Source organism: Lathamus discolor, chromosome 17 (genome assembly GCF_037157495.1).
Source record: "Lathamus discolor isolate bLatDis1 chromosome 17, bLatDis1.hap1, whole genome shotgun sequence".
In the NCBI taxonomy this organism is placed as follows: domain Eukaryota; kingdom Metazoa; phylum Chordata; class Aves; order Psittaciformes; family Psittacidae; genus Lathamus; species Lathamus discolor.
The window spans coordinates 7,080,587-7,103,644 of record NC_088900.1 but is presented as its reverse complement, the minus strand read 5'-3'; the positions used below and the strand labels follow the sequence as shown (position 1 = coordinate 7,103,644).

At 52.4% G+C, this 23,058-nt stretch overlaps 3 protein-coding genes across 5 annotated transcripts in view; all 3 read right to left on the bottom strand.

The window, feature by feature from the left end:
• On the bottom strand, window positions 1-2,419 carry TMEM25 (transmembrane protein 25). Its single transcript, XM_065697146.1, has 7 exons — window positions 2,036-2,419; window positions 1,662-1,946; window positions 1,135-1,422; window positions 777-1,061; window positions 592-678; window positions 387-488; window positions 1-298 (listed from the first exon to the last, which is right to left on the bottom strand). The coding sequence occupies exons 1-6, from the start codon at window positions 2,115-2,117 to the stop codon at window positions 415-417; spliced, it is 1,101 nt and encodes a 366-aa protein (XP_065553218.1). The 5' UTR covers window positions 2,118-2,419; the 3' UTR covers window positions 1-298; window positions 387-414.
• A 106-nt stretch (window positions 2,420-2,525) lies between these two features.
• TTC36 (tetratricopeptide repeat domain 36) lies at window positions 2,526-3,615 on the bottom strand. Its single transcript, XM_065697151.1, has 3 exons — window positions 3,449-3,615; window positions 3,069-3,257; window positions 2,526-2,992 (listed from the first exon to the last, which is right to left on the bottom strand). Exons 1-3 carry the CDS (start codon window positions 3,558-3,560, stop codon window positions 2,724-2,726), a joined length of 570 nt encoding a protein of 189 aa, XP_065553223.1. The 5' UTR covers window positions 3,561-3,615; the 3' UTR covers window positions 2,526-2,723.
• Window positions 3,616-3,803: 188 nt separating this feature from the next.
• Window positions 3,804-23,058, bottom strand: part of KMT2A (lysine methyltransferase 2A) — a 41,177-nt gene continuing 21,922 nt past the window's right edge. The window contains exons 15-36 of one of the 3 annotated variants that reach the window (XM_065697119.1): window positions 22,691-22,875; window positions 21,988-22,161; window positions 21,052-21,162; window positions 20,731-20,804; window positions 20,029-20,222; window positions 19,538-19,644; window positions 19,272-19,409; window positions 18,372-18,530; window positions 17,964-18,081; window positions 17,802-17,880; window positions 17,401-17,561; window positions 17,118-17,303; window positions 12,158-16,472; window positions 11,375-11,455; window positions 10,947-11,011; window positions 10,396-10,566; window positions 9,738-9,812; window positions 9,315-9,489; window positions 8,823-8,930; window positions 8,342-8,425; window positions 7,844-7,973; window positions 3,804-7,467 (exon numbers count right to left, since the gene is read on the bottom strand). In XM_065697119.1, the coding sequence (XP_065553191.1) occupies window positions 7,192-7,467; window positions 7,844-7,973; window positions 8,342-8,425; window positions 8,823-8,930; window positions 9,315-9,489; window positions 9,738-9,812; window positions 10,396-10,566; window positions 10,947-11,011; window positions 11,375-11,455; window positions 12,158-16,472; window positions 17,118-17,303; window positions 17,401-17,561; window positions 17,802-17,880; window positions 17,964-18,081; window positions 18,372-18,530; window positions 19,272-19,409; window positions 19,538-19,644; window positions 20,029-20,222; window positions 20,731-20,804; window positions 21,052-21,162; window positions 21,988-22,161; window positions 22,691-22,875 (7,166 nt within the window). In that variant the 3' untranslated portion in view covers window positions 3,804-7,191. The remainder of the gene's footprint in view (window positions 7,468-7,843; window positions 7,974-8,341; window positions 8,426-8,822; window positions 8,931-9,314; window positions 9,490-9,737; window positions 9,813-10,395; window positions 10,567-10,946; window positions 11,012-11,374; window positions 11,456-12,157; window positions 16,473-17,117; window positions 17,304-17,400; window positions 17,562-17,801; window positions 17,881-17,963; window positions 18,082-18,371; window positions 18,531-19,271; window positions 19,410-19,537; window positions 19,645-20,028; window positions 20,223-20,730; window positions 20,805-21,051; window positions 21,163-21,987; window positions 22,162-22,690; window positions 22,876-23,058) is intronic. The other 2 variants (XM_065697120.1, XM_065697121.1) reach the window with 2 other exon arrangements.

Below are 23,058 nucleotides of genomic sequence, written 5' to 3'. Positions count from 1 at the left end.
GACACTTAAGTTTAGTTTATTGCTGTGGGGAGGACTCGCTCCAGCCCCAGCTCCATGCTTCCTGTGCCCACCCATCCGCCACAGCTCTGGCAGGAATGGCAAGGATCATGCAGCAAGCGGGCCATGAACCTGCTAAAGCAAGGCTGGTGCTTGGCCTTACCCCAGGAGGAATCTCGGTGCTGGCAGCAAGGCTGAGCCTGGCTATAAACAGCTTTGATGCATCTGTTCCTAAAGCACGCAGGCTACATAAAACCGTGCCTTGGCTCACAGTGCAGCTACCGGGACCTGCGGTGCGTAGCTGAAGGTACAGCCAGGGCTGGTCAGCATCCTGCACCCGGCACAGCCCCTGGCACCCACACTGTTCTCCTCCAGGGGCTGGCACATACCTGGGGCCTCAAGGCACCACGCCACGTCTCACAGCCAGATCTCCTCGCTGCTCACACTGGGCACTTTGTAGATGCGCCCAGACTTTGGGAGCTGGATAAAACCTGCGGGACAAAGCTCGTTGCCACTGCCCTTTGGGGCAGCCGGGGAAGCTGGCATTTCACCAACACAGCTTTTGGGGCCACTCGCCCACCTGCACCCCCTCACCGAGCTTGCTGAGGACCAGGGAGTTCTCCAGCCCCGGCCACGTGCTCTCCTCTCCCCCAGAACCAGCTCCTGCGTCCCTGGGGGAAGCTGCAGGAAAAGAAGGGACAAGAGCCATACGTGGAGCCCTCACGCAGGTAGGACCCATGGCCCTGTGTGTCCTTCCACACTGGCACCCGGGGTCTCACCTCTGGCCTCCTGCGTGAGGTCGCTGAGGTGCAGGTCGGGTGGCAGTGACCGGGTCTGGCGGGGCAGACGTGCACCCTGGGGCTCTGGGAGCTCAGGGCCGCTGCAACGGGAGCACCGGCTGAGTGGGCTGCTCCCTCCCGCTTGCCCCTCGCCGGGCACCGGCTTGGGCCGTTGGCACGCCAGGCCGGCGGCACAGGAGCCCAGGCTGAGCAGGGCAGACAGGGCCAGGGCTGCTCCGACGGCGACACCCAGGAGGGGCAGCTCCACACGGGCATCCAGCAGACCTGCACGGGCAGTGTGGCCGCCTCAGCACCCTTTGGCACAGCCACGGTGCTGCACCTACCCCCCAGCACCTACCTGGCGGCAGGAGGGAGGTGGTGGTGACACCCAGGCTGTTGGCAGCGCTGACAGAGAAGTTGCCAGCCGCGGTGTCGAGGTGGATGCGGAGCAAGTGGTTGGCCAGCCCCGGGTAGTGTGTGGTGTCCAGGAGGACCTCTGAGGCGTTGGCCATCACCCGCCCGTCCTGGTCCACCCAAGTGATGCTGGCGGGTGGGTTGGCTTCCACCAGCACAAAGAGCACCAGGAGGAGTCCCTTGCCCTCGACCTCCTGGTAGTGGGCATCTGCCTGCAGGATCTCTGGCTTATCTGGGCAACAAACACAGGCAGTGAGACAGGCAGCAGAGACAGGGCCGCACAGGCAGGAGCAGGACTTGTCTCACCAGAGGCTGGAAGTGCTCATCAGCTGTGTCTGCACAGGACTGATGAGATCCTGCCCTGCTATGGTTGCAGCAGCCACAGGTCACAGTCCTGCTCTGGCCAGGCAGCAGCCCCATGTACCCTCCCTGTGCCTCCATCTGGAGCCGGGCCAGCATCGCAGACCTTACACTGCACGTCGAGGCGGACGGAGGCATTGTAGGTCTGCCCAGAGGCTGGATCCGTCAGGGAGCAGTTGAGCTGGCGGTCGCTGCGCCGGGCGGTGAGAGTGAGGGTGCTGGCGGTGCCCACAGCCGAGCAGTTTGCCTCCTGCTTTTGGCCGTCGAGGTACCACGCCAGCATGGCACCCGGGGCTGGCCGGGGAGCCCGGCAGGAGAAGACACGGCTCTCGCCCTCCCGCAGCGTGCACACTGCCAGCGGCTGCCCATCGATGGTGGGACCCGGCTCCCCCAGCCCTGCCGGAGAGCCCGTGGCGTGTCAGAGCCGCAGCAGCATCCCGCTGTCGTGCTGCCAGAGCACTGGACCTGCCCCCCTGCAGCCTCACCTGCCAAGCAGAACGCCAGGAGGCCCAGCAGCAGCAGCAGTCGGGCAAGAGCAGCCTCCGGCCGGCCCGGGGAATGCCGCATGGTGCAGCGGCTGCGCTCAGTGCCAGGAGACGTGCAGTGGGAGCAGGGATGTGGCGCTGTCCCCACGCTGGGCCCCAGGCATCCCAGCACGCAGCAGGGCTGGACAGCAGAGCCGCGCTGCACCTTACCTGGAGCCCGGCCCGCAGTGCGGCTGCGGGCCCCGGCGCACGGGGCTGTGCGTGCGACGCAGGGGCGGTCCCCGGCGCGGCTGTGAGCATCCTCCGCCCGCCCTGCAGCCGCCGTCCCCGAGCGGGGCCAGAGGCCACCCAGCCAGCGCTGTGGGTGAGCAGAGCGGGGCCAGCTCCCTGCTCAGCCCGACCTCATGCCCACAGGGCCGCCTGTTCTCTGTATGTGCCGCTCTGCACGCAGCAGAACCGCAGCGCAATCACCTGCAATGCCACAAGCAGAGCCAGGGATGCAGGCGGGTTTATTGGGGGTAGAGTGGAGCTGAGACAAAGCAAAGCATCTCAGTACCTCCCATCCCAGCTGTCAGCCAGGGATAGAGGAGGAGCAACAGCAAGAGGATCTCTGGCACCAGAGATGGATCTTCTTTGGTGGCCAGGACGGGCCTAGCCCACACGCTGCTGTTCCCGTCTCCTGCCCGTCTCACTCACTCGCGGTGCTGCCGGGGTTGCGGAGCCGTCCCAGCATCTCACAGAGCATCTGGTTGCAAAGCGCTGAGTAGGGGTTGAGCAGCACCAGCTGCCGCCGGGCAAAGGCACTGCCCAACCGCGCCGCACGCTCGAAGTCCAGCCGCGCGTCCTCGTCGCGGGCGTGCAGCCGGTGGATCAGCCCGCGCTGCACGAAGCTCTGGCAGGCGGCACGGCCGCAGCCCCGGCTCAGGCGGATGGCAGCGTCCAGGTCCCTCAGGGCACCTGGCCGGGATGGCAGAGGGGTTGGGGCGGGCGGGGGATACCTGGGGGGCACCCGTGACCCATCCGCCCTGCTCACCTGCCACGTCGCCCTGCAGCCGCAGGGCCTGGGCCCGGTTGTTGTAGCCCGAGGCTCGCTGGGGCAGCAGGCGGATGGCCTCGCTGAACCGCTCCAGCGCCGTGCTCACATCTCCCGACTCGGCAGCAGACACCCCCTGCAGCTCCAGGGCCTGGACCTGCTCCAGCAGCTCCGGGGGGAAGGCTGCCTCTGGGGCAGCGCAAAGGGGAGCTCAAGGCCAGGGACGTGTCCGGCACTAAGACCCCCCTGTCCAGGGAGGAATGGGCATCGGGATGGGGCTGCTCCCAGCCCCCAGAGCCTCCCTCCCTGCCCATGCACCCTGCGGCATCACAGGGACCCTGTTGCCCATTCCAGCCAGAACCCATGCAGTGTCTGCTCACCTTCCTCCTGGGTGCCATCCTCCGCTTCCTCGTCCAGCCCAGGGATGTCCCCGAAGGGGGTGCTGGGGTTAAAGATGCTCTGCAGCACGGCCCTGTCGTTCGCCGTGGCCATGGTGCCCTCCCTCTGCGCGAGCTCTGTCGGGGGGGCGGGTGGCCCCGGGCAGGTTAATGTTCACCGCGCAGCACCGCTTCCCCCTTCCCCATCCAACCCCAGGCCACGACCCGGCCACGCCACCGCGGTGAGCCGGGGCGCGAGACCCCTCTGTGTCCCAAAGGCTCTTCCCGGAGGAGCAGCTGTGGCACGGGGAGAGCACCTTCTCCCCCTGTCCCCAGGAAGAAATGGAGACCAGCCCTCTGCAGCAATAAACTTGACATGTTTATTAATTAAACTATCACTTAAATAAAAAAAAGTGCATAGAAAATAAACATGTTTAAAAACTCCTTTGTTTTTGTTTTTTTTTTTTTTGTGGGTTTTTTTTTTTGGTTTTTTTTTTTACAAGTATGTACACTTTTTTTTGTTTTTACATTCAGTCTTTTGCAGAGCTTTCAGCATTTTTTAACTGTTAAAGTATTTCCTTCTTCCCTGCGGCAGGGAGTTAACACTGATGGACTTTAGACACGGTTCCTCTTTTTTTGTGTTTTTTTAAAAAACCAACCCAACCAGAAGCTCGGAAGAACACAAGGGAGAAGAAGAGCTCGTTATACATGAGAAGGTGTCAAGGGATGGAGTTCTAGAACATAACCTTGCCTTGGCAGAGCTTTTTTTTTGTCTTTTTATTTTTTTGAAACAATTATTCACCTACCTGTAGTTACTAAAGAGACTGTTAAGTTCAATAAAAGAAACACCACGATATAGTTCTCGGTTGATAGACAAAGCTACTGCACCTCGTTAAAGAGACCAGGAAAGCACAGAGCACAGTTCCCCATATGCAGGTGGTACCCCAACATTCATAACCAAAACGAGAGGAAGAAGAGGAAGAAACCAAGTTGCACACGAACCGACTGGGCACAAGAAGGGCGAGAGGGCCGCGCGGCCCGGCTCCCGCCGGCGGTAGCCACTGGAACACGATCCTTACCTATAGTGTTAAGAATTAAAAGCCATGGACCGATACTGCAGAAGGCGGCGTTACACGGTGCGTTTCTATAGTAGTTCCTATATATATCGTATTTATAGCTATAAAAACCTGGCGAGTGCCAAGTGAGCAGTAGTATGGGTGTGAATGGTGCGATGCCGCACAGAGACCGTCCCGCTGGAGAACCTGGTATTGCTTCGAAATGAAAGAAACCAGAAAGGAAAGATACCCAGCCCTTTGCAGTGACCCGCTTCTCCTTAGGAAACGAACACACACAACGAAAAGAAACGCCCCAAGGGTCCTTTTTTTTGTGTTTTTCTCAGTATTTTCAGATACCGTGATCTGCGTCAGTCCTCACAAAATGTACATTCACACACGGGGAAGCGGCGTCGAGCCCACGCGCCCGCTGCCGCGGCTCCTCCCGGCCCCGCGGCGCAGCAGACAGTTCCACTGGCCCGCAACGGCAATAGCAGCAAAGCGGCAGCAGCCGGGCCCGCCGGAGGTGCCGGCGCTCGGCTCTCAGGGCTCCCACAGCCGCCGCTCCCCCCACACCGGTGGCTGCGGGCAGCGCTGCCCAGCCGGAGCCTCTGCCCATCACCAGGCCGATGGATCGGGAGGATCCATGTGCCAGGGAGAACGCTCCTCCTCTGCCATCCAGGCCCGGAGCAGAGAAATGGCAGCAGAGCCCAGCTACGGGGTCAGTTTTGGGCTTCGCTGGGCTGACCCAGCGCTGCCGTCAGAACCGGGACAGGAAGACCAGAGCAGCCGTGCCCGGGGACATGGGATGAGGCCCCGGCCCCTGCCTGCCGGCCTCCTCAAGGTATGTGCGTTCCCAAACTGTCAGTGCATCATCAGATCATCTCAGTGACAAATGCAGTGTCAACGCGACTCCTGTCACCAGCCGTCACCGAGTCCTCGCCCCACAGTGCAATAACGAACGGAAAGCGGCGCTCCCAGGTCACGGGAAGAGGCCTCGGGTGCCCTGCTGCAGGCACGGGGGACTCTGGAGGTGCTCTCAGCCCTTCCGCACGTCCTGGAGCTGCCCTCCCACCCGCCAGCGCCCGGACGGCTGCTGACCTACCCGCAGGGGAGGGTGAGGGCGCATCCCGCTTCCTCTTCTCCACGGACAGACTCATTTGCCTTCAAGAAAGCGCCTGCAGATGGAGCGCACGCCCCGGCCAGAGAGGGGTCGGGGCTCAGGGCTCTCTGGTTTTATCTCAGTTTCCCCGCTAAGTCCGGGCAGGATGCAGAGGCAGAGGGATGCTCAGCCAGAGCCCACCTCCCCCTCAGCCAGGCCACGCTCCCTCCTGCCCCCATCTCACTCATAAGTTACGTCTCAGGTCCAGCCAAACCTCCTGGAAACGGTTACTGAAGTCAAAAAAGCAGAACAAGAGTAAAAAAACCCAAAAATAAAGTGTACCCCCTTCTCTGGCGAAAGGCCCGGACTGGGTCCGGCGTTTCCTGCAACCGTCCTAGGAAAATTAAAAAAACCCTTAAAAAGAGATTCTCTTAAATTAGGATAATACCACTGTTTAAAAAGCCTCGTCATAAGTGCTTTCCCCTATGAAGTGCTTCTCATAGAAAAATATACAAAATATATTTACATTTATAAAACCTTAAATACTAAACTGTAAACAGAACAGAGTAAAACCCAACATCGCCGCGTGGTGGGCTCGGGGCCGGCCCAGGCGCCAGGAGGACTTGCGCTACCGGGCAGGGTGACAGCGGCTCTTCACGCGCTGCCTAACACAAGCTCTCACCCCAGCTCTCCCCAGCCGCGTCTCCCCTCGCGCTAGCTCTGCGGTGGCAGAGAGATGGAAACCCGGAACGCCTTGAGCTGCTGGAGACGGGACCCGGGAGAGGACCACTTCCCTTCTGCACAGCCAGAGAAAGCACCGCTGAAAGGAAGCCTTTGCTCACAAAGATCCACAGCGCCCCAGCTGTTGGCACAAGCCCTGTCTCTGCCAGAAAACAGCAGGAATTCCCCTGTGCTCAGACTGGGATCCGGCAGCAAAGCACGAGCCCAACCCTTCGCTCTAGCTGGGGGCTGCTCTGCCCTGCTGCCCCAGCTGAGCCCTCCCAGCTGAAGGCAGACCCATGCGACGCAGCAGCCCCCCCCGCGCGCCGGCTCTCAAGTAGTGTTTTGCAGCACAAGGGACAATGGACACGCGTGGTCCTTGGGGCAGGGGGCTGGGGCTGCAGCCCTCGGAGGGAAGCTCACTCCAACACGGAGCTACTGAACTTCTGACACAGCCCTCGCACAAGAACTCCCTCCGAGCCATGAGCCAGCAAGGACGGACCCACAACCGCTCCTCCACGCTCGGGCCTGCGCCTGGGCTGACCTCTTGCTCCCCTTCCTTAGCATCTCCTGCTCATTAGCCCCACGCTAGAAACAAACACTGGGGTCAGGGGAAATGAGAACAGCAAAAACACAATCACGCTGAGGCTCTTCTCCAGTCGCCCATGTCTTTCACAAGGGTAAGTGTGCACATGCGAGACATGAAGATGTGGACTCTGACAGAGAAACAGCTGCCGGCCAGGTCCTGGAGCCCGGCCCATCTCCACTCCTGCCTCTGGCCTCCCCGGCCCGGCTGAGCGGCCGCGGAGGGCGTCACACGAAGCTTTGGTTCGCGCCGGCCCCTCGGGGCTCCCTCGCAGCCGATTGAAGTTCTAGTTTAAAAACTTCCTGCACTTTTTGGCGCCGCAGTTACAGGGCAGCTTGTTGCTGGCGTCCTCGATGGGGAACTTGTAGTCGTAGGTGAGCTCTTCCCCGCGGTAGATCTTGCGCATGGCGAAGATGACGATGTGCTTCTGGCCGTCGATGTTGATGACCCGGGAGTAGCAGTTGGGCTCGCAGGAGTGGTTGATGAAGCGGGCTGCGTTCCCGTGCATGGTGGCGTCCACCACTTCCGAGTCGTCAATGCGGAACATGTAGCAACCGATGCCCTAGGCACGAGGACAGGGAGAGGGTTACCTCCGGGAAGTGAGATCAGAGCCACCCTAGCAGACAGCCTAGCTCGTCACAGCCACCCAGCATCAAGCACAAGGGTAACTGCACCCTGTCTCTTCTCATCTGTGCTTCAGGCGTTTCACCTCCGTGGTCTTTGAGTCTGCAAGACTTGACTGAGACCCTTCCCAGCCCACATGAGGAAACAGGGAGTGCTTGTAGAGCTCCGGCAGGAATGGAAGTATCCCGAGGAGCCTGTAAGCCTGATTCGCCGTGCTCCGAATGTGGTTTTCACAATAAGCCTGTCCTACCTTCACAGCCACTTTCTAGCTCTCCTAAAGTCTTTAAGAACTTCTGCAAAAGCCCACGACTCACCTTACTGTCGTAGTATTTCTCTCGTTTGTCAGTGAGGATGGAGCGAATGACATTGCCTGAATATTCGATCACCATCTCACCTGCATCGATGTTCCTTTTGCAGAACAGACCCCGGCCATGGATGGGAGACCTGAAAAAAGTGACAAGAACAGTGACAGTTTCAAAGGGTACAAGCGAACCTCTGCAAACACTGCAGAAGAAGGGTCAGTCACCACAGGGATCACCGTGGTGCCAGCCCTCATCCATAACATAACATTAACGCCAGGTCCCTTCTGCCCACCTCCAAGCATATGCCTCAGCCACTCCAAGGTGAGCCAGCGAGGAGTAAGGTTTGTGATGAAGATGGCCTTTCAAATACGTAACTTGTGCAGGGAGAAGGAGGAGGGACAACCCCAGACCTGCTACTTCCCCCTCAATCTTGCAGTCTGTATTCCTAGAAGGTTTCCAGATTTTACCTTCCTCTGTGCCAGAGGCAGTGGCACCAGAGCAGAACCGTACCTGTAGACACCAACTGCCTCCTTGGAGGTCTTCTTCAAGTGTCGGAAGCGCATGGGCATTGGCAGATCCATACTAGTCGCCCTCCTAGAACAAAGAAACCCTGCTGAGTGACAACCTTCTCTTGAGAGCCTGTGCCACATGTTATCTGGGAGGCTTTCCAACATATAATCATCTAGGTGCTGCGACACTGCAGCCCACCGAGAACCCAAAGTTATTATGGTGCTTTCATATATATGTGAAAGACAATTTCCTCCCTTTCCTGCCCAAATTCTCTGCAAATGATTTCACATTAGCAAGGAAAAGAAACATTCAGTTGAAGACTGGTCTGGTGGTCACCTTCAGCTGACAGCTCTCTAGGAGTCTCCTCTAGATTTGCTCTAACCACCACCTCAAACAACACTATGCATAACTAAGGCCCATCAGCTCCTTTGGACATTGCAGCCCTATTTTCCCCTTTGAAACTTTAAACCCTGCTTCATACCGGGCTGATTTCAGCTGTACTTCTTCCTCTTCCTCGTCATTTGGGTTGTATTCTGGTGGCTGTCGGTGTTTAGAAGCCAAGAAATTAAACATATCGAATGCAGATTTCCTGCAATTTAAAGAGACCAAAGGAAGTTTGCTTTACTGTCAGAAGAGAAATGTGGCCACCACAACAGTTTGACCCTTTTACACCTTCTCCAGTCCGTTCCCTCTTAAAGCCGTCTAAGCACCAGGGCAACACACAAGTTTCTGAGAACCCTGAATGAAACCCTGGCTGGTGCCAGGAGAGCTTTGCTAAACAAAACAACGCCAACAAAGTGGCAGAGAGAAACGTGCTAGACACAATATAACTGATTTACATGTGAAACTCACAAACAGTCTTTTTAATGGAGAGCTTAAGTGCTGTAGAGATTTGCTGATTATGCCCCTTCATGGAGTCAGTTAGTGGAGCAAATGGGCCATTAACCTGAAGGATGACAAAGCTCACACTTGCCTCAAGTGGACTTCAGCCCTGGCTGAGCCGTGGGGGTTCAGGGGAGGTTCATTGGCCTCCTCTGGCTTATGAAATCTGAACTTGTAGTTGTGGCAGTGCTTTGCTCCATACAGTTGCTCAATCAGGAACACGACAGTATCATGGATAATGCCCAGCATCCTCAAACCGTTCACACCTGGAGCAGAAACAGAGCACAACCAATACAAACTCACTGACAGCACCAACTTGGAGCAGGAGAAGGCAGCAGCCTCTCACATACAACAGGAGCATTCCACGCAACAGCTTTCAGTCCTTTCACCGAAGAAATTATCCTCCATAAAGCAGTCAGAGACTGCACTGAGCCTCTACGGCTCTGAGCCCTTCTGAACAGGAAGATGTGCTCACTCTCACACATGCAGAAGCGGGTTGGGCACTGGCTATTACCTGCAAAGGAGAGCTGCTTCAGCCGGGCATTGGATCGGGCTTCTTGTACTTTGTCCGTCAGTGACTTCCAGGCATCTGCAGACACACAAACAGAGCACGACAGTGAGATCGTGTCTGAGTGGGGGGTACCAGGAGTGCCAAACTCCGTGCCTTGCTGTGCCTCTTATTTTGCCACGTCTTACCAGCTTCCCAGTGAAACAACATACCATTGGTGGACTTCCATGTACACACATGGTATGCTGCTTTCCAACAAATTCTCATATTTGTATAAACTAAGTAGGACTATGAAGTTTGCATCCTTTCATGGTAAATTAAGGTCCTCGTGTCCAGTTGCTTCCCTCCTCTCCAAAATTCCCTTTGGCATAAAGTAAGCACCTTCAGCAACTGCTCTGGAGTAAATTTAGATACCCCTCTATCTGATCCACATGGACCACATAGTGACAAAACATGGCTCAAAACCATTGGTCGGCTGACTAAACAATGAGATATATTCACTGAATATATTCTAGTGAAGGAAAAAATCATCAACAGAATCCAGCCATCGTTAGGAACTCGGGTTGTTCTGGGGCTGTAATTCAAGACTTTGATCCTCAGAACTCCTAACTTTACTTCTAGCAAGGAAAGTTAAACCAGTGCAACCAAAACCCACGGTTCTCACCTTCAATGCTTTCTGCGCAGATCTGAAAACCATCATCACTAGAGATCTCAAAAACCAAACCTTTCTTGTGTTTCTTCTCACCCAGACACTCTTTTCTCTTTTGCTCTTGCTGAAGCCAAAACATAAGTGGGGAGCTGAAAGTGCTCTCTTCTTCCTCGAGAGCTTTTGAGCCTGGAAAAGACAGGAGCCAGCATGAGGACAGAAACTGGGTCGAATGACTTTTTTCCACTGGTTGTCCCATGACTGAACATTCCTGACTAACTTGCCTTTTGACACATAAACCTGTCCAAGAAAAAAATCTAGACAGCGCTGTAGTAAGTGTGAAATCTCAAGTGCTGAAATTCCCACAAACTTAAAATAGACATACAACTATTTGTCCCACATCTATTAATAGCCAACAAACCTTTCCTCCCCTCAAAGCAAGAATACCAGGGTTATCAGCTCTGAGATTTTTCCCAAGAGAGTGAGACACACAAGCCCTGAACTTGCAGGTACTCATCTCCCAGACCTGGACAATCCCAAGACTTGGTGCTTTTGAAGAAGTGACATACCTGCATTCTCTTGCTCACTTGTTGCACTTTGTGTTGACTGAGATTCTGCCAGGACTGACGTTTGCCTTGGTGGGGAAAGAGAGGAACACAGAGAAAAATATTTAACAACCTGCCTCATTTCCTCACCAGGCTGAAGGGCTGCCTATAAAATCTTGAGAACTAGACAGGAACAATAACCTTTGTGCTCTGACATCAGTTCTATTGGAAACAAACCAGCAGGTTCTACTCGGTGGCATTCCTTTCTGAGGCATCTATTTCTCTGTGGGTAGCAGTCTAACCCAGTGCAGCCTGTGACCTGCTCTCTATGTCAGCCCTACTCAGCGACCGAGGCTCAGCCAGCACAGGGTGAGGGGTCATCTCCTCAGCCAGCTGTAGCTTCCCGGAGATACACACACCTTCACTGACGGAAACGTCCGTTGGGTGCTTACCCTGCAGACTGGCCACATGGCTTCTGCAACGGCTGATCTACGCTTGCTGGATCCTGCGTATCTGCCTTCAGAGGAGGAGTCCTGGAACGAAAAAAATTAGGAACACTGAAAATACCTGCCAAGCCACATGTGCTGTGTGTGAGACTGGAAAACGGCGACGGATCCACTGGGAGCTGCTGAGAGCGATTCAGCAGTTCACAGAACTGCAGGAGTAGAAACAACCGCTCCTGAGGTACAAGGAACCAGATCACACTTCCAGCACCACAGCAGAATCCAGACTTGCACTTCAACAGGGAGGAGGAGCAAGAGAAAGAGCTCTGGCTGTTTCAGAAGGGTAAGCTGCTGAAAGAGGTTTGAATCGATGTTTTACAAACCAGGCTCATTACAAGACAGGAAGACAACCAAGGAATTGCACAAGTGTTGCGCAATGTTTCTCAGTTGCCAGCAGAGGGATGTTACTCTCAGGATGAGCAATCATTTTGGAGAACCTGCCACCCTTTGGAGTGCCATTTTCTCCCCTAATATCTCTAAACCACTCTTAAAAATTTGCCAGAACTGTCAACAGTGAATAATGTCCTCACAACCCTGATGCTCAAAGCCTTACGTTTTGCATCCTTCCCCTTCCAGAAGGGATACTCTTTTACGTATCTACTTTCTGCTGGCAGCTGTGGGTTTTATCTTAAAAATTGCCCAAGAGAAAATTTGCTGTAGAAATGAGTGTGAGATTCTTCCTCACATTGTTACAAAACCTCAGGGATGAGCAGAACCAAACACTCCTCTTACCCTGCAGCTGAGACCTGGGGTACAGCGACAGCCCCTCTCTCAGGAGCATGTGCTTCAGAGGAACCGGTCCACAAGTGAGACGTTTTGTGCTTCTTCCCATTCCCTTTGTCTAATGACGGCTGAATGCGTTTGATTTTCGGCTTCGTTTTCGTGGGAGCCACTGCGGAGCTGCTGGCTGACTGCTGGCCAGAGGAGGGGGAGCCTCCGGGAGACGCAGAGCTGGCGTGCATCACCGATGAGGAAGCCTTGCTTTGCTCCAGTCCAGTATTACTGGGAACGTCAACCAGCTGTGGAAAGCTGGACAACTGCGTTGTGGCCGAAGCTGTGCCGAGGTCCAGCTGGGAGGAAGCCACACCGGTTTTGTTGGCCAAGAGCTGCGTCATGTGCTGAAGCTGGTAAGAGCCTTCCGGGTCGGTAGAGGAGGGAGCAACTGTCATGCCCATAGTCTGTGCTGAAGGCAGAACGCATATGCTTGATGCAGCTGTCATTGCTGCTGTAGATGGAGTCTGGGATGCTCCCAGTTGTGAGAACATCCCAGAACTTGGTGGTAAAGTCATGTGCTGCTGCTCCTGACCAAGACCAAGGCTTTGCTGACTAGCTTTGATCAGGAGGTTGCTTATCGACCCAATGTCCCCTAATAATCCAGGGCTAGTTAATGTTACCGAACTTTGTCCCAGAACGTGACTGGGAACCGACCCACCGGTGCTCGGTGCTGCCGTGGCCTGCATGGACACAACGTTCAGCACTGAGGAACTCGAGGCCAGGCCTGACACAGGCCCTGCAGGGAGGTGGCTGGCCTCTGGCCCGATAACACTGGAAGATGTGCCCACGGCAGTGGCGGTCCCACCTTGTGGGAGCAGCGATGCTTGCTCAAAATACATGACCCCAGACTTGGACCGTTTGATAATATTGGGGACGGTTCTGTGGGACGTGGAGTTTGCAATAGCTCCCAAATCCAGCGGGTGGTTGGAAATTTGGGAAGGAGCAAAATTAATTAAGGTCATGTTGGAGACCATATCAGGAGGAGCTATAGCAGAAGGGGTTCCCGAGGGAGCCAGCTTCTTGTTCTTCCGTGACTGCAGGCGAGATATGGGCCGCTTCTTGCCCAGGGCAGTGGCTGGAGTAGTGGCGGCAGTACCCAGGTCTGTCCTCTGACTAGCTTCAGACACCAAGAGCTGAGGGTCGGGGGGCGGCTGCACCCCGATGAGAAGACCTGGCGAAGGACTGCTGATGTTTGGTGGGAAGCCAGTCTGAGCAGCGGTGGAGAAGGGATGGATATGCTGGTGATGGGACATGGGCAGCAGCCCCTTGCTTGTGGGAGGGAACAATGACTGAGACGAGGGCAAGCTTGGATTTAATCCCGTGGTCAGCGTGAGGCCGCTGCCCATGGGCCCCAGCACCGAAGTGTTGGTCTCCATCACGCCCTGCGCGGAGCTAACGGAAGGCGTTAGCTGGATCTTCTGAGTAACGCCGTTGGGAAGAGTCTGGAGGACGTACAGCGGCTGCATGTTTTGGTTGACTACCAGCAGCTTCTCTGCAGCCGGCTTGAGGTGGGGTGGCGTTGTCTGCACCGCAGCGTTGGAGATCTGCGAGGGGCCGGGGCTGTCTGTGGAGTTTGGCACGTACTTCTGGCTCTGGAGGGGAACGGTGGGTGATACTGGCACCTGGATACCTGGAGTCCCACTGTTCCTTGTTAAATCCTGGTTGCTGCCATGCCCTTGCTCGACAGGGCCACAGGGCGGGCTGGCTATGTGCTCTGTGTCTATGTGACCCTGGATGAAGTGGTCGGGAGTTATGTGTCCTTCAGGGCTGGGGTCTACTCCCGGGCTGAGGAGAGCTGCATCGCCTTCCCCCGAGGCAGATTTCTCTGTGACCGTCACTCTCTTCTCCCCAGACTCCGTGGAGGGCAAGGTGAGCATCGACCTCTCCCCCGAGGAGGAGAGCGAAGACTCCGAGATGACAGCGAGCCTGTTGTGATTCTGGCTGGGCACTGTAGGGCTGCGAGTGGTCAGAACAGAGAGGTCGGAAGGAAGCTCCAGCGGCAACTCAAACTGCTCCTCTGCCGATATGGAGGACGAGACGCTGCTGTCCACTGGCTCGGCGGTTGGCAGCTGCTGAGAGAACACCTCAAACAGACCCATATCCTTCCCACGGTTGCTGTCGAGACCCAAGCCCTCTCCCAGGGTTAGAAGTTCAGAGGATGAGGACTCCGGACTTTCTCCCAGGGCCTGCATAGACGGCGTGTTCTTTAGTACAAAGTCCATGATGTCGGAAGGGAGGATGTTCCCACAGTCATCGCTGTTGTTATTGTCAGAGTCAGATTTCAGGAGTTCTGTGTTGAAAGTGTCCAACAAGTTCTTGTCAGACGGTGTGCTGGCGTGAGCCCTGCGGCTCGTTTCCAGAGAGCTCAGCTGAGCTTCCAGAGCGTCCTGACCTTGGGCTTTAACCCTGCTCACCGGATGGCAGTTATCCATCTTTGGGTCGCTTTTGTGGACAGAGGAGCTCTTGGTGACTTGCACTTTCTCACCGGCATCTTCACCTCTATCTAGCTTTAAGTTCTCCGTTCCATTTTCCTTACTGCTCCTTTTACTTACTTGACTGACTTTCCTTGTGGTCGCTGTGACGCTTGTATCACTTTCAGTTCCATCATCCACACCGTCCAGCTGGGAGATTTTGGGGAGATCACACTGCTCCTCCTCCCTGAACAAGCTGTGGGACGCAAGCCTCTCCTCCGCGCTCGAGGAAACCACCGTTCGAGTGAAATTGTAGTAGTACAAGTCGTCTTCGTCTGATGTGCTCAAGTCATCTGCGCCGTCCACTTGTCCTTCTGCGGACCGCTTCCCCCGCTTCTTGCCAGTCGAGTTACTGTAGAAGGGAATGTCTTCCTCTCCGTAAGACCTCACACCATACAGAGGAGTCAGTCCAAAGAACATATTGGATCTGGCCCTAGCACTTCTCCGTGGATACCTCCGCTTGTACGAGCCCTCTTCTTGAGCTTTAGCTCCATCCTGGAGCATCAAGTTGTTATCTTGGACAGGCAGGTTTTCATATGTGTTATTCTGTGATTCCTGTGCTGGCGCTTCATTCGGACTTCCCTGGACTACAGGGTTATCTTCCTGGCTTTCCGAGTTTGAGGAGGACTCTGCCATCGCAGCCAGTTCTGCCCCTGCAGGCTGAGCCTCAGCATCGCTTTCTGGCTGTGCGTTTTTAGACTGGTTTTCACCTTCCATCTTGAGCGGTGTCAGAGTGACTTTAACGGTGCGCTTTCTAGGTGTTGGCGATTCCTTGGGGGCCACTTCGATCTGCGCTGCAGAGCCTTTGGATGGCCCTTGGGAAGGCGGGGACTTATCGCCAGCTTTATCAGCAGGAATACTGTTACACAGCCTCTGGCTAAGCTGTTCTGTTGCCAAACCCTGATTAGTGAATTCTGGTTTCAGGTTTCCTTCATCGCTGCCTACCACTTGACTCGAATCTGTAAGAGGTTTCAGGGAATGCTTCTCTTTAAAACTCTCTTTTACTAACTTCTTCCCCTTCTGACGCCTGTCTTTAGGGGCGGAAACCACCTGCTCACTCGCTGCAGGAGACCTGCTATTTACTCCAGCAGACTTCAAGGTCTTGGCATCCGTCTCATCAGCTACGGTTGTTTTCTCCAGCTGCACAGGTTCCATGTGCTGTTCCCTGTCTTTCCTTGAGCCTCTCTGATGCAAAAGTGGAAAGGATATTGCCTCTTTGGAAGAAAATGGTCCTGAACATTCTTGAAAGGTTCCTACTTTAACATTCATCTCTGCGCCCGATGAACTGGTTGGTTGAGTGGACATTTTGGAGTTTCCTCCAGAAGTAAAACTATGAGCTGAATAATCTGGATCTTTCAAGGTTGGCGTTTTCATCTTCTCTCCCTTAGAAGTCACACCTTTGGCTAGCAAATCCAAACTGACTGAATGTCCTTCTGTAGACTGAGAGGCATCCAGCTGGTAAGTTTTACTTCCGCTTATAGCCGCTGTCTTCTGGGAGCCTGAACCAGTGGAGCAGCTTTGAACTGGAGCACTTGGAGTACCCACATTCACCGATCCCACAAAGCGGTCAGTGCTCTTGATGCTCGGCTCATGTTCTGAGGAGGACCCCATGCTGGAAGCTGCAGATCCGCTGTGCCTGGAGTAAGTGTTCCCAGCTCGTGTAGGGGAAATCATCCGGAGTTTTGATTGCTGCTGTGACAAAGAGGAGGTGCTGTGTCTCCGAGAACCGATGCTCTTCAGTCCAGAGGACAGCAAAGGATCTCCTACAGTCACTATTTCATGGGTCACTGGTGTAGGACTTCCTGAGAAAATAAGGCAAGAAAGACCATCAAGTGATCTGAAGGCTCCATGATCAATGCACACCCAATCCCTTCAGTCAAGACACCAGAAATGAAAACCTTTCAGTGCAATAGCATTCACATAATGATGATAGCTGAGCTGGCTATTAAAGATCTGATACTGTCAATCAGGGTTCAGAAAGCAGAGTTGACAGGTTTGCATCTCAGCATTCTGTACCTCAACTTCTGATCTGAATGTTGAACATTGCTTTGAAACAAAGTGCGACCCATTGATACAGAAACAGCAGCTGAGTTACACAGCAGATTCCCAACTCTCTCTAGAAAAATACCAACTGAGATGAGAAAGTCCCTAACCTGTACTACAGGTCTTCTGCAGCGCTGCTACTGTACTGCCCACTCAGGGCTTTCTTCATCCCAGGCAGTTTTTGGTTCAGTCATACATTTCTCAACAGGCCATCTCTACTCTCTATTTTCAGAGCTTTCCTTCCCTCAAGCCTACTGCCGCGGCACTGTTTTCTCTAGAAGCAGAAAACTAAACACATTCTGAAGGAAGCCATAAAAGACAGGAACCAAACCAGAATTATTTCCAAACAAATAAAAATAACTTCCCCAAAAAGCAAACATCAAATTCTACAACACTTGAAGTACCTGCGGAGGGTAATGGCCTCGAGCCGGGAGACCTCTGTGCGGATGGGTAAGTTGGTGTCCTGATCCTAGGACCCTTCGAGACCAGTGGATAGTAACAGGAACTAGAGGTCTGAGAATGCAAGGGACGATCTGGTGACGGTGGGTTTACAATTTCAGGTGTATTTTGGCTCTCTTTAGGTAGAGTTTCTGTTGTTGTATAAAAGAGAAACAATGGTATAAGCTGTCACTGAACCCTAAAAGCTGTGATCTGATAAAGTACGTTTGGGAAGTTTTAAAAGATTACCTGTAAGGGGAACTGGGCTATGGGCAATTGTTCTGTTATCATCATGCTCTACAGTGCTGTTGATGTCAGGTTCTACGACTGGTGGTCGGCACTCCATGATCTTGCAGGTATACACACAGCGCTTCCTGGCATCTGTTGTGCTCCAGTACACTCTGGAGCACCTGGAAGGTAATTCCAACATAAACCAACCTACTCAACAGTTAAGCAAATCTCATCATTCCTATGTTACGTTTTCAGTTTCTCAAAGGCTTTCTGGCACAACGTGCTGCACACCCAGTTTAGCTGCGAGATTCCCAAACAGCAGAGGAAAGCTACAGACCATTTTAACTGATGTTACTTCAGTGCTGGTTTGGCATCTAACATACTAAGAGACATCTAATCATGAAACAACTCATACTCACTGATAGCCGATGGGAAATAACTTATCCTCACAGTCTGAGAGGTCATTCAGAATTCCTAAACAGTCTATCGTCATTGAACCTGAGCAGAAAGAGGAACAGAAGAGTCTGTCAACCAAATTCCAGCACCAAAGGTGGATTATGTGTGCAGAGACTGGATCTTACCGATCATCATGTGGATGTTCTCTGGTTCCAAGCCGCTGAGAAATTTTCTTCTCAAACTGATCCCTTCAAAGTCCACAAAGACTCTCCTAAGAACCTCAAACCCATTCTCAGGAACCACCTGGAAGAAAGATCCACAAAACTAGCTGTTATTGTTAAAGGAACCGCCGCATGTGCGCTACACAGTCTGTCTTACTCAAGCCTCGGTTTGGTGTTTAGGTTTTTCAGCTGCCACACAGTGTCACCTGCCAAACCTCCCCATGCCAGCCCTATCACTGACTTCTTTTTAGCAGCACTGTGGTCAGGCCATTGCTAGGAAGGAACACGATCAACGTTAACTTCTAAAGAGTGCTGGCAGTTACAGGCCTACCCCACCTTCAGATGAGGCAGGGGGTGAAAGAAGAATCTCACCTCTCCTTTGATCAGGTCACGATGCCTCTGGCAGTAAACTTTCTTATCGTCCAGAAAGACGCAGTTCTTGGCTCGTGAGCACATGAAATGGTAGTTACTTGTACAGGAAGTGAGGCAGCAACCTACTGTGGCGCCCGACTTCTGGCAGAACTCACATCTCTACAAAAGCAAAATAAAAACCAGTTAACAATTAATCTCCTTTACACCCAGGCTGCCATTACCATTGTCAGTTGGGTTTTTGGCACAGAGAGGAGTTTAGAGTAATGCCTGACCTCCCACTTCACTGCCGTACCCGTGACTCAGATCCATGAGAGAGACATGGAGGAGGAGGCGAGAGGAAGAAGATCCCTCACACACAACAGCTTCTGCATTTGCAGACTGCTTCCTCCAGGCCCCAGACTTCCTTGCTTGTATTCCATATCCAGGTGCCATATTTGCAAGTTTCACTGATTCATGTGACAACTATTTCTCCTGCACAGAGTATTCCCCACGTGGGCAGCTCACTAAGAGCAGTGCGATTCCATCCCCTATGATGTTTTAATGAACATTTAGGACCAACTGATGCAATACTAAAACAAAATCTGGACAAACTAATTTCTAGTCATGCTTCCAGTCTCATTTTGCTCTCCTGGAAAGTAACCATCAACCAATTCAAAACAGGAAGATTAGTTTGTTTCCCAAGACTGCGTGGCAGTTCAGAAAACAGGCACAACTGTCCTTCTTTTTGCAGTACTTAACAGAGTAGCTACATGCAAGCTCAATGTCAACATCCTTCATGTATACTCAAGAGGTGAAAATGCTCCTTGATATACAATACACACACGGAACCTTCTAGCTGGGTTCATGTCTTTATTCTGTGTGAGTGTGAAGCTTAACCAAGCATTCTTCCCTTATACCCACCAGCTGCTTTCCCCGGATCACAGCCATGTGCACGTTCTTCAGAGAACCATCATCATCTTCAAATACTTCTGCTGACCATAAAGCACAGTTCACGTGTGTCCATTCGTTTTGGCCAATGTAGAGAAGACGTCCAGCATCCTAAAGAACAGAAGGAAAACTTCTTTTTGAATGTTCCAAGAGACACACCAATGCACAAACAGCACCTGGCCTACCCACAGTAGTGCTTAAATGAGCTCCCATTACACAGGCATGGACCAGGTACTCACATTAGCGCTGTCGTCGCCATATTTCAGGCACAATGCACACTGCCTGTTGTCTTCTACATCTGGAGGTGGGTTAAGCTCAGGACTATCCTCTCGGCTTCTGTCAGAGCCTTACAGTTAAAAGAGAGAACACTGTTTATTCTTGAAAGCCAGGGAGGCAAAAATTCATCTGGAAAGACTGTCAGTAAGAGAACAGGGTGGAGGAGCCAAACAGTAGCCTCAAGTTGTCAAACAGCCAGCTTGTCAAGCAAGGCAAGGCACACACCAGGCTCTACACAGCCCTTCTCTGAGGGAAGCGAGGCAAGTACGTCTGGGTCCAAGCTCAGCTCAGAAACATGGCATGTGTAACAGCCTCTGAGAGACTTCAGGTCACAGAGGTCTCCAGAATCCTTCAGTCACATACAGAACTAGTACCACCCTCGCGTTACTACTAGGAGGTTTGGAACGAAGCCCTCTGGGTTTGGGACTAACAGTGCTGCAATCTGTTTTCTTACTAGAGATAGGTGGTGTAGGAGGATGCAGAGGAGTGGGTGAATCTGGCTCTCCAGGCCCTTTGGGTTTTGGAGCAGGGATAATCTTCTTCATCAGAGGGGGCTGCTCTGTGCGGTTGTTCTCTTCACGCTCCTGCCACTGAGCGTAATTGTGGTCAAGTGAAGGCGGCAGAACTGCGTTGGGCAACATACCACTGCTGAAAAGCAACAGGAGCAGCTGTCAGACCTGACTACACCAGAGGACCTTGGGCCCTGGCTAGCAGCACCACTGACATTCAGTCCACAGTAACAACCCCTTTAACTACTCCCAGTCCCCGCATGCTCTCAACAAAGGCCACAACACTCACATTTGAAGGTTTGTGATGTAGCTGGCTGTTTCTTTTGAGGGTAACAGATGCAAAAGGAAGGCCACACTAAATGGGAGTGAGGAAGAGGAGGGGGAAGGAAAGACAGGACTGACAAGCCAACAGACAACACACCTAGATCTAAATAATGTTTTTGGTTGCTCTGCTTTAGAACAAGGAAGTGTATACAAAAGCTGGGGATGGGATTACTCTTTAACATCTTAAAACCAAACCAAACCAAAACAAAAAAAAAGGGAAAAGGAAAAAGAGAAACAGAAAACCCAACCCTCTTGTGACACTTTTTGCTTAGACAGCTGGCAAACCACAGGGTGCCACAGTCAGAGGCAGAACAATTACTTACTTGCTTGTTACTTTATTTGGCTCCCAAAATCTGGACTTTTTTACACTGAACCATGGAAAAACACGTTCCATTTGCTGAAGGAAAAGAACACTCTGTTAGAAACGTTACACAACATACCAAAAATTCAAAGACATTCAGGCAAGATCTACTCTAAATGCATAACCAGTAAGATTTCATTAACATCAACAACTCTGACAATGTATTATTTTATTCCTGGAAATACCCAAGCAATAGCAAGCGTGACGGACCCTTTGGATTCCAACAGCAACAAGCAGTGGTATGATACCAGGCAGATTTCAAAACAACCGTAGTCCAGCTCACCCGGATGAAGAACGACTTGACCATGCTATTGGCTTTCTTCACTTCTGGCTGCCCTCCATCGGAGTTAATGGCTGCTTGAATGATCTTCACGATATCATCACTGAAATCCAACTGTAAGACAGCCCCAACATTTCACATCAACAGGATGTCTCTTGCACAGATACACCACCCACTTGCTTTTCAAGGCTTCAAGCAAGCATCCAGATGACTGGAAAACTGAACCAGAGTATTGACTTAAAGCAGAGAAAGGATTTAGCTGTAAAGAAATGAGCAGTCCTCTCTGCATTTGCACCCTGGCTGCAGAACTGCTACACCCACCACTGTTCACTTCATCCTTCTACTAGGACATGACTGCTGAGTAGTTTAAACCAGCTAAGCTGGCTAACTCACAAGGACTTGGCTAAAACCTGGCTACAGCATGTCTGCCCAATACTTTGCAATATACATTTCTCCTCAGGATTATGGGCTCTGTAGGGAAAAAAAGAGGAAAAAGCTGTTCTCTACAAAGAGAACTGGTCCAGTCAATGCTAGTGTTGTGTATAAATGACCCCTGAAGAGATCACCCCTGCACAGATTAAGTATCAGTTTCCAGATAACTGAATGTTCTTGGAGTTACCTGACTAGGCCTTCGGCTAGAACTTGCACATGAAGGATACCCCATCCTGTTTCCATCAACATCAATACCTGACTAAGAGCTAAAGGGATTTAACCAAGTGCTGCTGCTGGTTAGAGTGACCCATGCAACAGTGTAAATTCTATGTCTTTGAATCAATGTTAACAAGAGCACCGGTAATTTTTAGCAGCACATTAACCTGTTTCCTTGTTTTTCCTTGTTCATAAAGAAAAGGCTTAAGCACGCGCAATTCTAGATGCCACAGATCATAAAACCATTCATAGGCTCTGTCATTTGAGGGGAACACAAAAGCTTTGACGTACCACAGAAATGTAACTTCCTTGATCCATTTTTCTTTTCACTCCTTCCAGATCCAGAGGTTGCTGCTCCTCCTGTTTACTGACTTCTGTTAGGACAGGAGGGTCGGGACCTTCAGGAGAGCTTCTGGACGGGATACTCTCTTCTGTCTCGGGGTTTAAATCAGGTGGTTTTGCTGCCTGTTAACATCAGCAAACAGACAGAGGGACATTGGCTATTGAAGCGTGACTGCTACTTGTCACATACTCCCAGGCACACTTACGGGCTCAGAGATTCTCAACTAACACGAAAGAAAGAAGATTCAAGTTCTGAATAAAGGCACAGAAATGAAAAGGTTTTAACCTTTCTGCTGCTGTCCTGCAAGGCACACAGCAGGGCAGAGTGACCAGCTATCAGGATCAGACTCATCTTTCAGAATTCTTATTTCTGAATATGTGTTTCAAAACTAAGATCCCATTTATCTGTCAACAAAACACCATCACAGAGCTAAATCCTCCCACTCCTTGAAGAAATCTACCCTATTTTTTCCTCTTAGCCTCACAAATTGTACCATAGGTACCCACTCCTTTGTCTCCATAAGAATGAAGAAAAGAAAGAAAACAAAACTCGCAGTCTGTGTCATTCCAAGTACACTAAAGGCAGTGAGATGTACAGTGATGCCAATGCTTCAGGCCAAGAAGATGTGAAGGGCCGTGAGGCTCCACTTACCTGCCGATAGCGCAGCAAGTGGCTGGTAGTTCTGGAATTCAAGAGGGCTGTTAAAACCTGCCGTAGGGAAACCTGCAGCTCCTTTTCCAGCGCCAGCCGCCACTCCGCAGGATGCTGCTCTGTGCAGTTAATGCAGGTGTACGCTACACTCTCCGGCAAGTTTGAGAGTATCTCATACATTTCATCTGGAGATAAGGAAAGGTAAAATAACAATCTGAACTATACTGAAGGACAGGCTACAAGGAAAACCCCTTCTCTGCACTTACTACCTGAAACCCTTCCCATGTAGCAAAAGCATCTTGTGTGCTAACCGAGCAACACTGTGCTTGATGCAAGTCCTGCACCTTCAGGACACTACTAGGATTAGT

What these genes read in the sequence shown, in the direction of transcription:
- TMEM25 (XM_065697146.1), bottom strand. Translation starts at nt 2,117, where the DNA reads ATGCGGCATTCCCCGGGCCGGCCGGAGGCTGCTCTTGCCCGACTGCTG. An exon ending in CGTCCGCCTCGACGTGCAGT is followed by an intron (nt 1,423 to 1,661) that starts GTAAGGTCTGCG and finishes TTTGTTGCCCAG; the next exon opens with ATAAGCCAGAGATCCTGCAG. An exon ending in CCTGGTCCTCAGCAAGCTCG is followed by an intron (nt 489 to 591) that starts GTGAGGGGGTGC and finishes TTTGTCCCGCAG; the next exon opens with GTTTTATCCAGCTCCCAAAG.
- TTC36 (XM_065697151.1), bottom strand. Translation starts at nt 3,560, where the DNA reads ATGGCCACGGCGAACGACAGGGCCGTGCTGCAGAGCATCTTTAACCCC. An exon ending in GGATGGCACCCAGGAGGAAG is followed by an intron (nt 3,258 to 3,448) that starts GTGAGCAGACAC and finishes GCGCTGCCCCAG; the next exon opens with AGGCAGCCTTCCCCCCGGAG. An exon ending in GCTGCAGGGCGACGTGGCAG is followed by an intron (nt 2,993 to 3,068) that starts GTGAGCAGGGCG and finishes CATCCCGGCCAG; the next exon opens with GTGCCCTGAGGGACCTGGAC.